At 36.0% G+C, this 13,243-nt stretch overlaps 1 protein-coding gene across 4 annotated transcripts in view; it reads left to right on the forward strand.

The window, feature by feature from the left end:
- The window catches only part of LOC131061007 (uncharacterized), a 133,065-nt gene that overhangs the window by 94,462 nt on the left and 25,360 nt on the right, over positions 1 to 13,243 (forward strand). For all 4 annotated transcript variants that reach the window (XM_057994510.2, XM_057994511.2, XM_057994508.2 and 1 more), the window contains 2 exons: positions 461 to 638; positions 804 to 1,104. In XM_057994510.2, coding sequence (XP_057850493.2) covers positions 461 to 638; positions 804 to 1,104 — 479 coding nt within the window. The remainder of the gene's footprint in view (positions 1 to 460; positions 639 to 803; positions 1,105 to 13,243) is intronic.

Consider the following 13,243-nt stretch of genomic DNA (forward strand, 5'->3'; position numbering starts at 1 on the left):
ATTGTTATAGATTTTGAGGCCTTTGTTAGGATCAGAGTTCCAGGACTCGCCAGGACTCGTCGAGTCCTAGTGAGACCCAAGCTGAGTCTCAGGGACTCGTGACTCTCCAGGACTCGCTTTAGGCAAAAATCACTAGAAATTGGTTTTTTTGCCGAGTTCTGCTGAGTTTTTGCTGAGTCCCAAGTCAGGTCAGCCTTGCCGAGTCCGCGCCGAGTCCGAGTCTCGTTTCTATGGTTAGGATCTTGATTATGTGGATTGCATTTTGCCTGGTAAAGTATTATCCTGGGCTTTGAATAAATTAACTGGACCCGAGAAAATGTTACTGCAAAATGCTGTATTTTTTTTCTACTGTATTCCAACATCAAAAAAAAGCAAAATGTTAGGTTTTTTCCTCCCTTTATGACAGTTCCATTTTTTCAAACCATTATTTCAATTTTTGATCATATTGATTTGCTCATAGGTACATGCTGCTGGAGGAAACTTTTCTCGCTCACTGTCAGCACCCTCAAATAATAAAAAGAAGAGCTTGAGGAGAACAGATTCTGCAGGTGGTGTCATACTTGTCAAACCAATTACACCTCGAGTCATTGAGGCTGGAGGTGTTGCCACACCAAGGGAAATCTCAGCTGTAGATTCCGGTAACTTCTTGTATTTAATTGTCTTTCTCTTTATTAAATGAATCATATACTACAGGTTTACTGAATATGCCAGATCACTTTAAAAATGTGAGTAGTTTTGGGCAATGTTGAATTGTTTATCAGCATGCCTGGTTGAAAAGTTCTGATATTATATATAGCATACAGGGATTGAGGATGACACGCAAGAAATTCCTGAAGAAGAAGCAGTTTGCAGGATTTGTATGGTTGAACTATGTGAAGGAGGACAGACTCTTAAAATGGAATGCAGTTGCAAAGGTGAGCTTGCACTTGCACATGAAGAGTGTGCGGTGAAATGGTTTACCATAAAGGGAAACAAAATATGTGATGTCTGCAGGCAAGAAGTTCAAAACCTACCCGTGACATTGATGTTGAGAACACAAAGTGTTGAAAATGACATTAGACAGCCAGCAAGAAGGTTTCAAAACCAACAGGTGCAACAATACAGGTGCTTTCAGTATTTTCTATCAAATCCTTTTTGTTCATTCCTATTTTGCTACAATGGCAGTTCCAGAATTCTAAAATAGTGACAGAAATGCAAAATCTTATTATTCATCTTCATTATTTTAAATGAAAGTTAATGTATGTTTAATACACATGAAATGTCATCTATACATTTTAGATCTTTCAATTTAATCTTTATAGATGTTTTGAGCTGGTAAGAAAATGTTTCATTTAAATAATTGAGGAAAATCTGGTTATTGACAGATTTTGTAGAGTGGAAAATTAGAAAGGTCAAATTGGAAATCAATCATCAGCTTTCCAAAGTCCTGTTGATATGTACTCTTTGCAGTATATCTCTATACAGTACAAATTGACAACTATTCCTGCATCTTGTATCATTTCCTTTTCCTTAGGTGCTTCCTCTCAACAAGTGAATTTGATTCTTCTGCTTTTCCAAACATCATGGTGCATTCTCACACACAAAGAACAGCCTTCTAGCATCCTATTATTATTTTTGGGCCACTTTCTCAGAGTAGTGGGTGACCTTACTATGATCTTTGTGTTTTACATCAACATTATACCTCTCTGCTAATTTCTGGGTTACATTGGAAGGAACACATATCATTTACTCTAGTTCATTTTTATCTGCTATGAACTTTTAAGCGATATAATCAGTGAACCATATTATTTCTTACTTCAATTGAGCATGGTTTATGTGCTTTTGTAATCAGGTGATGTCTATTGTTCGATTGTGTTTTAACCTAGTTTAATTAAGATCTCTGCAGGACTATTTGCCTACCTTTCAGCGAGAGTATTAAAACTGAATATCATCTAGGCCTAATTAAAATGTCTTCTTATTTTCCTACACATTTGGGATGCCAAGAATTTTTTCAACTCATTCCAAATTACTTTCTAAACTGAGATTTATATGTAGTTCATTGCCCCCTTTTTAAAATTTAAATTTACCAATCTGATTCAGTTAGTCTCTTTTTTTCCTAACTAGTATTCATGCTTAATCCATGCAGCTTCTTGACCAGACAAAGAAAGATAATTCATCTAGTTACCCATTCCTTGTAGAATTTAACCATTGTTCAGCTATTCATGTTTTTTTGCTTTACCTTTAGAGTTGCTTTCCATGTTTCTGTTCTTGATTTATAGGGATATTTAATTTTTTTGTGAAGCTAAAATATGTTATATTATATCATGAGAAAAAAATGCAATTCCTGTATGTATATGTATGAACACAGGTCAGGGATGGAGGTAAGTAAAATTTATCTCCACTCTGCGAGAACCATCTTTTTAAAGAGCCTGAACAGATTCCTAAATTATCCTAAATTGAACTTCCTACCTGTTGTGACGTTTTCACACATCACTCCCACTTTTTGCTTGTTAGCTTAGGTGTGTGTTTTGTTTTAGCTTGGCAGCAGTTTTTACCTTCTGCTTGTGAGAAGGGGTATGTCTTGTCAGTTTGGGAAATGTGTGTTGATCCATCCGTGAAATATTAAAGGGTGCAATGTCTTGTCCTTAGTGTGCAATCAAGTCAGGGAGTCATGTTTCATGTTCGGAACCTATGGTGGAGTGTCAAGAATGAGTTTTAGGGGCAAGATCGTGGAAAGTGTAAAATTGTCAAAAGTTGTCAATGTTGCATAGTTGTCAAAATGTAAAAAATGTTGCAAAGTTGTCGAGTCGATTCGAGATTGCTAGGTGTTGAGGAAGAACGATGAAATATTTGACGATTTGATGTCTTGATAAGGAAAATTCCTATTCAAGGTCAGATTTTCCGACCTTGACAGGAAGGAAAGTGAGAAAATTTTGTAAAATTCTTTGTACAAAAATGTGCTTCAAATGAAATTCTTTGTGAGGAATGCAATTCAAAAACAAGATTCAAAAGTTAAATTGTGGATTTACAAAATGAAAATTGTTTTTTCTCAGTAAAATCCACAAGTATCACTTGGGAATTCTTCACCAAACGTTTTGTCCTTGTCCTTGTTAATTTTAGGCAATCAGATGTTAATTTAAGCAATTAGATTATAATCAGACTGTGAATGAATAGTAACAGTAATAAAACACAAGACAAAAGACACAAATACCCTGGGAAAACCTCCCTCTTGGAGGTGAAAAACCCAGCCTCAAAATACAACATGGATTATCTCAAATGTAGACAATTACAAGGCTATACACTTATCTCAGATTGCTGTTCAATATATCATTGAAGACTGCAGCCCTTATCAACAGCGAATAGCAAGGAGGATCAGCAGCAAATGTCTAAGATCAAATGTGCACAGTAGGAGTCCTTATCAAGTTCACATGAGGATCTTTGACCACCTGAATGCAGCCCTTATCAACAGCAAATAGCAAGGAGGATCAGCAGCAGATGTATTCACATGAGGATCTTTGACAACTTCGCCACACACAATCAACCTTGATGAGTTCGCACAATAGGCTTGTATAATTTTGCATGAGTGAAGGAGAGATCGCTGCTTGAAGAGCAGATAACCTTTTGCATGAGATGAATGTATTATTTTATGACTTCATTTGCTTGTTAGATTTATATCCCATCTTTGGCATCAACCCTCAAGTCGGCTTGCATTAGATAATTTATTTATTTCCATTTATTGTCACCACGTTATATGAGTTTAGGCCCAGCCCTAAGTTCCATTTATTGCCTACACGTTACATATGTTTGGGTCCAGCCCAAGGCAACAATTTAGTGTCATCACGTTACAAGTTACAATTAATTTTCTCCACGCTACATGATTGGGTCCAGCCCAAAATTCGATTTACATAATAGATAATACATGTGTATTTTAATTGTCATTGACAACATTAAAATACAATAGATAGGTATCCGAGCTAGCTACTATTTTAACACTCCCTCTTAGCTAGGGAGGATATCTGCCACTTGTCATGATCCATTCATGACTTTCATCTTGCATTGCCCGCAAGAATGAATGTATAAGCTTCATAGAGTATACCTGCAATAAAACACATAAATATCATGAACTCATTTCATGATGTCCATCTTGCATTGCCTGCAGAGGATGGATCCATCTTGCATTGCTTGCAGAGGATGGATCCATCTTGCATTGCTTGCAGAGGATGGATCCATCTTGCATTGCCCACAGAGGGTGGAAGAGGTCTTACACCTCAGCCTTCTCCCAGAGAAGGATACAATGTCACCTTGCATTGCCCGCAGAGGGTGGAAGATGTAGTCTAAATTGCATCACTAAGATTGAGACTCCCTCTCAATCAATGTTGTGTTTTCCATGATTCCAAGCTTCTCTCTGAAGTACTCAAACTTCACTCGAGCTAGAGGCTTGGTGAGAACATCTGAAATTTGTTCAACAGTGCTGATATACTTCAGCTGGATGGCACCTCTTTGTGATAATGAGTTTCCACGTGCTTTGACCTGTCATGAAACACGAGATTATTAGACATTTTAATACAACTTCGATTATCACAATAAATAACAGTGGATTCCCAAGGTTGTCCAAACAACCCAGCAAGAAGTTTGCGAAGCCAAACCGCTTCTCTAGTTGCCACTCTTGAAGCAATGTATTCAACTTCTGTAGTACTCAATGCAATTGAGGATTGTTTCCTACTGGCCCAAGAGATCATAGCGGAACCCAAGCTGAAACAAATTCCTGAAGTGCTTTTCCTGTCAATAACACTTCCAGCCCAATCAGAATCAGAGTAGCCTTCCAAATTGATCACTGTGTTGATTGGATACTTCAGCCCATAGCCAACTGTTCCACGCAAGTATCTCAGGATGTGCTTGGCTGCCACCAAGTGAACATGCTTTGGCTGGTTCATGAATTTGGCTAAGTGCAATTATTGCATAGCAAATATCTGGTTTAGTGCTAACTAGATACATCTAGGATCCAATCAACTCCCTGTACTCTGAAGGATCTGCAAAATCAAAATTAGCTGCAAAAATACTCAACTTCTTTAAGTTAGTTATCATAGGAGTAGATATAGATTTACAATCCAAATGACATATTTTCTTGACTACAGATTGTGCTATGCTCAAATTCATCATTGTTAAATAGGAAATGAGGAAAATCATGAATACCTTAACTATCTAAGCAATTCGAACACAAAACCAATGAAATAGATGCAAAACAGAATGAAATTAAACAATATAAAACTCCCTATTGTGCATCATGGCTTCCATTGTTCTTCTCCTCTTTGTGGTATGGTGGCCTTCAGATATTGCGCTGGCAACCTGCAAGTGACACAAAGATTCAAAGTTCGTGATTGTTGAAAATGGAGATTGAATGCTCAATTTATAGATTATTGGAGAGGATTGATTGAAAGGTAGAACATATTGATTAAGAGGTGGAACTCAGGTGAGCTCACATGAAAATTGATAGTTGAACTGCTGATTTGGAGGTGGAACAGAATATATTGAATAAATTAATTGAGTCAACTGATTGAGAAAAAGCTAACTGAAGGAAGAAAAAGAATGATTGGAGGAAATTAAGAAGATTACAAAGCTAACTAGAAGATGGAAATAGAGATTGGAGAGATAAATGATTTGATTAATTAATTGAGTCAACTGATTGAGAAAAAGCTAACTGAAGGAAGAAAAAGAATGATTGGAGGAAATTAAGAAGATTACAAAGCTAACTAGAAGATGGAAATAGAGATTGGAGAGATAAATGATTTGATTAATTAATTGATTGAATTAATTAATTCAGCATGTGCTTGCACTTTGACTTAGATTTTCAATTTAATCTTTGCATGAGATTTATTCAAATAATTGAATTTATTTTAAATTCAACTTAGTATTTGAATATATTTAGAACTTGACTTTGATTTTCAATTTGATTTTTAAAATCATGCACATATATTTGAATTTAGAAGAAATTAGAAGAATTTGAAATTAAATTAAATTAGAATTTGGGGATTTGGAAATGGAATTAGAAGAATTAATTAGTTAATTAAATAATTTAAAGAAACTATTTAATAATTTTAGAAATGGAATTTAATTAAATAATAAAGATTATTTAAATTAAAGGATTAAATCACAATGAATTAAATAACAAATATTTAATTAATATTTAGAAAAGGGTTGAATGATTAGATGATTAGAGATATAAATTGAAAATAGAGTTAATTAATTTAAATTATAAAGATTATTTAAATTAGGGAATTAATCAGAATTAATTAAATAATAATTATTTAATTAACATTAGAAAATAGTTAAATTATTAAATGATGATAGAATAGGAAATAGAATAATTAGTAAGATGGTGAGGAAATATGAAATTAGAAGAATAAAATTACTTTACTTAATTAAATAATTGAAGAATTATTTAATCAATTAGAGGAATAATTAGTACATGATCAATGAGACATTTTTAGGTATCTACATTTGCCCCTCTTCGAGACAAAGTCAGAACGACGTTGTTTCGAAGAAAACGAAAAATTCTGCCCTAGTATGCCCCAATGGTGCTTAGGGTGTAATGCCCCCTCGAGAGATTGTTTGTGCATTCAAGACATGAATGATCTCTCGAAAAAAGAAGAATGTGAGATAGAAGAATAGTTAGTTGATTAGAGGTAGAGATAGGTGATGTGAAGATGATATTGAGATAGAATATGAGAGAATGAACCTTAAAATGAAATAGAATAATGTTAGATGATAGAAAATGATTTAGAAAGAGATGATGAGAAAAAATCAGCAAACTAGCAATAAACAAATGAGAATGATTGATTCACGAACCGATGTCATTTATTTTATTACGCAATATATATTCATCACTGAGCCTTATTATTGAACAATGAAGCTTAGCACATCAAGGTATAAGGAACCAAGATGTAAAGATATCTCATTGAAGAAACAAACACGTAGCAGACAAGGAATGAACCCCTCCATTATAGGACACACACTAGGGGTCGAGGTATGTATGGCATTCAATAGCCGAATGCTCCTATCACAGACACCCACTAGAGCAATTTCCCTAGAACTTCATCGGTTCATACCACAAACATCAAACAAAGAAAAAGATAATGCCCATCATGGCTCCTCTAGTCACTTGTGGACATCCTTGAGTAACATAGGAACATGATCTATCGCCAAATGATAAAAGATAAAGACTCACCCGGACAAAATTCAACTGCTATACTGACCTTGTGCCTTCGTTCTTAGTTGTTTGATGTGATGGTTGATAATGTCTGATCTCAAAAAGTTGCGGAACCCGTTTAAGACTGACCTGCCTGATTTCGAGTGTATCCTCTTCTGTTAAGACAAGATAATGATCACTTGATAGGGATATGATACGATTGATAAGACAATTGATCAGTTGATTGCAGATGTTTGATTGGATAGTCATTATCTTTGTTAACTTCGTGCGAAGCGTTTGTTGGATATTTGCTAGGGATATGATACGATTGATAAGACAGTTGATTAGTTGATTGCAGATGTTTGACTAGATAGTCGTTATCTTTGTTAACTTCGTGCGAAGCGTTTGCTGGATATTTGCTAGAGTGTTTGTTTTTTGCGAGACATTTTATTGTAAGTTTTTTGATTGATTGATTTTCGATTGTTTAGTTCTTTTTCAAGAGCTTTTTCGATGTTTTTGGATTATGTGGATCGATATTTGAATGTTTTTGATTGATTTTTTTCAGGACATTTTGCAGATGTTTTTTATTTTTTGAAGGATTTTATATGAATGTTTTGGATTTTTTTAGAACTTTTTCCGAATGTTTTTGATATTTTTGAAGCATGACCTGCCATTAATTGATTAAGATGAGACTAACTTGGACAAAATCCAACAGTCATACTGATCTATGTCGTTGTTTTGATTTGTGTGATTATTGATAGGAATGTCTGGTTTGAGAGAGTGAATACCCCGTGTAAGACCGATCTGTTTGGTTTCGAGTGTACCCTTCCCTGTATAAGACATGTTGATGTTTAATAGAGTTTGATCGATAAATTGATTAACAAGACACGTGATCAGTTTGATTGTAGACTTTGAGAGTTTTTTTGTTGTTGATTTGATATGATGGATGGTCTATGGTTTCTTTGCTTTGATTTTTTAGTTTTTGATTTTTCGATTTTTAAGGGTTTTTTCAAGACATTTTATGACTTTTAATATTTTGTGTTTTCCCAATGTTTTTGATATTTTTTCAGGACTTTTTAGGATTTTTAGGATTTTTTCAAGACTTTATATGATTTTTAGGATTTTTTCAGGACTTTATATGATTTTGTTTGGATTTTTTCAGTTATGCCCCCAGTGTGCAAACCTATATGACATGATGATCTGCAGAATGCCTGTGGAGACAATGAATTTTTGACATGACCTATGTTAATGCAATATGTATGATGAAGATGCATTTCCTATTCGATCAAGGATGACTGTGTTTGTTTAACATTTTGTGATACACCAATTGAATTGGAGGTACAAAACATTTAGTAGATAAGCGATCAATCGATCCTTAAGGTCCCTTGGAACATCCAAATTAATACACTTAGTGACTAGGATTTACAAATCGAGATGCGGAAAACTTCCCCATTGGTTTTTGAAACTTGATCTTCTTTTGCCCATGTGTGTGCAAATGAGTGAATTCCTACTCTTGCGTTCATTAAAGATCCTTAGCATCCTATATGCCTAGCTACATGGATTATCCTAACTTCAAAAGCATCCCGAATAAAGGCTCGCTGCCAGTAAGCTTTTAGAGCTCCAACGAGGTTATAGACTGTAATTTCTCAAATATTGCTCCATTGCCAGCAGGCGTTCATAGCCCTGATGGAGTTACTTGCATGTTCCCATAGTCAAGTTTTTTGTCCTCCTTGCAGGCGTGATATTTCAATTATATATCATGGCTCTTTTGCCTTGAGATGAATATTTGGCATAACTCTTTTTATTTTTATTTTCTTGCCTTGACTTTGTAAGTAATGAAACCTACTTGGGTGTGACAATTACAGCGGCGCTGAAGTAGAATTTTAGATTTCTCAATAGTTATATGATCACCTAGGTGTCTAGAATGAATTAGTGATTTTCTTAATATGTTTGATATATAGCAATTGATAGATTTTGGGTTAACAAGTCTCAAATAGTGAAATCACTACTCAACCATGAGTAAAGTGTCGTCACAGGGTAATGTTGAAAATGAATGACCTTAGGACCTCAAAGACTTCATGTCCGAATATCTAAGAAAGGAGATGACCCTTGCTTCTCTTAAATGCAAACAGATGACCACATTAGGCAGTTACCTTGTTTTATTGATGTTTTTTACATGCAAATGCAGAAACTTTGCGAAAGCGATGTATTTGAAAAAGAAACTATATTCGATGCAGTGGTTCGAATAAAATGAGATGCAATGTGGAAAGTAAAAACCTAAACTAACCCAGCCCTTAGATGTAATATCGTTTAAGGTGCATGTTGTTCATAGGGTCAAGAAGTTTTGTGTAGGTAGTTGATTGGTCTTTGTTTGAAGAGTCGGATAAAGATGTCTTTTCCAATAGGATATAAGGACTCAGCTAAGTGTACACGTTTAGCATCTCCAATGTTGATTTCCTTAGTTTTTGAATTTTGTGGATCATCAAAGGGAAATCCATCTCTGGAACCCATGAATTCAGCTATAGCCTTATCATTTTTAAAGCAATCCAACTGTGGTAGATTCTCTTGCCTCCAGTCTTTCAAGTGTGGGCATGTGAGGCAAATAGATTCTAGTTTTGAAGTTGTGACATGAGCGGGTGTTATGCTTGTTTCTATTGATGCACTTGAAGAGGATGATGAAGTCAACCTGGTGTTGATCTCATTAGTTGGTGTTATGCTTGTTTTTGTCAGTGCATTAGCATTTGATGATGGCACACATACAATTGTTGACAAGTTGCTTTGTGTAGTATGATCTGGATTGGTGATTTCATTGATAAGGGGTTCATGAACAACTTGTGTAGAGGGATTGGGATCATAAGGAGAAATGGCAAGTTTATTTGAGAGGGAATCTTGTGAGGAACATGGAGGATTATGACATGGAGATGAAGGGATGGATGGATCTTGATCAGGATTTGGAGAAATAATGGGATCTTGTTTAGGACATGAAGGTAAAGGTATGCTTTGATCTTGTCTTGGAAAGGGATTATTAGAAACGATGAAAGGGATGTCCTGATCTTGCTTAGGAGGTGGATGTTGGATGGGACTTGAAAGGACACTTTGTTCTTGAGATGGAAGGGTATCATTATGAATGGAATAGAAAAGAGCGAGGGGATCATCATAAGCTTCTTGGTCAGTGGGATCTTGATAAAAAATTGGGTAGGATGGAAGTGGTTGTTCTTGATCTTTATTTGTTTTAGAACTCATTTTTTCTGATTTTGGATCATCCTCTTGACACGGGGAAGGAGTTTGGAAATGCATGGGAGATTGTTGGAATGTTTCAACATTTTGGCCCGATGAAGAAGGATTCTGAATGAGATCCTCTGAATCATGACTTGAATTAGATTGGATTTGTACGATGGATAGCCCTTGGGAGGTTGTGTTATTGGATAGAGATGGCATGGATTGGTCTTGTGTGACTTTAGGGGATGATGAAATGGCAGATAGATATGGTTGATTTGGGGTTTGGTTGAAAGGGATTTGATTTTGGTTGAAAGGAGTATGATTTTGGGTGAAAGAGGTTTGATTTTGGTTGAATGAGGTTTGAATGTTGGGTTGGTGTGAATTTTGATTTGGACTTTGGTTGAATGGGGTTTGAATATTGGTTTGGTGTGAATTTTGATTTGCACTTTGGTTGAATGGGGTTTGATTTTGGTTGAAAGGGATTTGAATGTTGGGTTGGTGTGAATTTTTATTTGGACTTTGGTTGAATGGGGTTTGATTTTGGTTGAAAGAGGTACTTTGAATGTTGAGTTGGTTTGATTGGTATGATTGATATTGTGGGTTGAAAGAAAAAGAAGGTTTACATGACTCTAATGTTGGTTGAACTGAGGTAGGAACGATTTTGTTGAAGAATGAAGGTTGGCATGTTTGAATGGTCTCACCAGAAGAAGGTTGGCCTGATACTGATTTTCCTCGTGGTTATCACTTCTCTCATCATGTTTTCTAACCAACCCCTATGGTTGTTAGGACTAGTCATGTCTATCACCTGTTGTTGCAAAGTCTTGATCTGTTGAGCTAAGGTTTCTATGGATGGCGATGGAATAGGAATGGAAGGGATGAATCTTCCACCTCTACAAAATGTATAGTGCCAATCCATGATGTTTTCTTGATTGGTTTAGACCTAGGATGAAAACATGTAAGATGTTTTCTCCATTTCTGTCAATGTGACAATGTTTGATTGAAATTGACCAACTTGTTTGGGTTGAGGTTGAGTTTGATCAATCCTCTGATTGTGTTTTGGACATTTGGGGTATGACTTTCTAGGATGATTATGCAACTGATGATGAACTAAGACAGATTTATATGAAGTCTAGACAAGGACGTATATGAGGATGATAATGAGGACGTAGATAGAGATTATGCAACTTCTAAGGATGATAATAAGGACGTAAATGAGGACTATGCAAATTATAAGGACATATATGAGGATGATGATAAGGACTACCTATGGTCACAAGTATGTAAATTTTTTGAGCTTGCAGGACTGTCTAACGTAAAAACGGACTTTGTTTTCAGTAATTCTGTGTAGGACAAGTTTTATGGTTTTCCAAGTCTAAGAACAATTGTTTGGAGGTAGATATAGTTGACTGAACTGGTTTTCAAACAATCTCAGAGAATTTAGAGATACGCAGGATAGGGCCTGAAATAGCCCAAATAACTAACTCAATACTGGTTTGATACAACGATACATAAAAAGACATAGAAGACAATCTTAGGCTGGAAAGTGGACACCATTCAATGAGGCCCTCGCAGCAAAATACCGAAACAAGACAGACAAATAGAGATTTTGGCAGCACTAGCTCCACTCCACGGCACACACTTCTCGGGCATGCCAGTCTCTCTTACCCCGAAGATCCGAAGATCTTATCACCGAGGGATTTCTGTCTCATAATGCAAGGTACATGAGGGGTATCTATGGGGTACGATCTGCACTCTCGGAATCACTGAATGTAGGATTTTGAGCTACTAAGTTGGTTCTTATTGTAAAATTTCAAGGGATCCCGATCCAACGATGGATTCTCAGAGCAAGCCACTTAAGACTTTAGTTGAGCTTATCGGTGCAAGGCAGGCCCCCACACACATCGAATTCACTCAACACTCTAGCCGCCTGACCAGTATGTTTATATAGCGGCTCGAAAAACCCGCTCGAGAGTACGCTGGGAGAAATGATATCCCCAACGCATCCCAATTTGAGTACCTCTGTGGGGTGATGAAATCCCCAGTCAAAGATACCCCTCACTACTTGAAATAAAATAAAATTGGGCGTTGTTGTCACCTTCTCCCTTTCTCCCAAGACCCCGAAGGTGGGTGGAAAGGTAGTTAATGCAACAGTAGGTCCACCCCAAACACGATAAAAGTTTCTTCCTTTAAGAAAATCAAATGTGATTTAATCTATGTGCAACCTAATTCACGTTCATTTTAAAGCCCAAATTGAGGTGTTTAATGTATTATCCCTTGCCCAAACTGACTGATTTTGGCTCAAGGAATATTGTCAAACACTTTGTATGTTGTCTTTCTCTATTCTGATTTTTGTATTTCGGATTGTTTGATACACTTTGAAAGTTGCCAAGAAATTTAGGAAGTTCACCAATGATGTTGACAATACCTCTTACAATGAACTAGTATGCGAGTGCAGTTCTTTTTGGTATTTTCAATGCATTTACATGAAAATTAGATATGGATTGCATACCTACAGCCAACTGACATTTCGACAAACAACTGGCATGCAACTATTATGCTGATCATATATGCTATTAAAAGGACATTTCGTCAAACAAATGGTATGCAACATATATCTTCTTTATTGAATTCGTTCCTAAGTACAATGCTGCTATGGATTTGCCAAGACTAATTGGCTTACAAAAAGACTACAGCAATGCCAAAACTGATTCTAAGTTATCACTTACAACAGCAAAATTATATGCCTAAGATTTCAATACTAGCTACTAATAGTTGCAAGAGGAACTTGATAATAGTGATGCTCGATGATGGAGATGAAAGTTGCAATCGGAATCAAGCACAAATACTGTAGCATGACAC

Source organism: Cryptomeria japonica, chromosome 9, assembly GCF_030272615.1.
Source record: "Cryptomeria japonica chromosome 9, Sugi_1.0, whole genome shotgun sequence".
Lineage (NCBI taxonomy): Eukaryota > Viridiplantae > Streptophyta > Pinopsida > Cupressales > Cupressaceae > Cryptomeria > Cryptomeria japonica.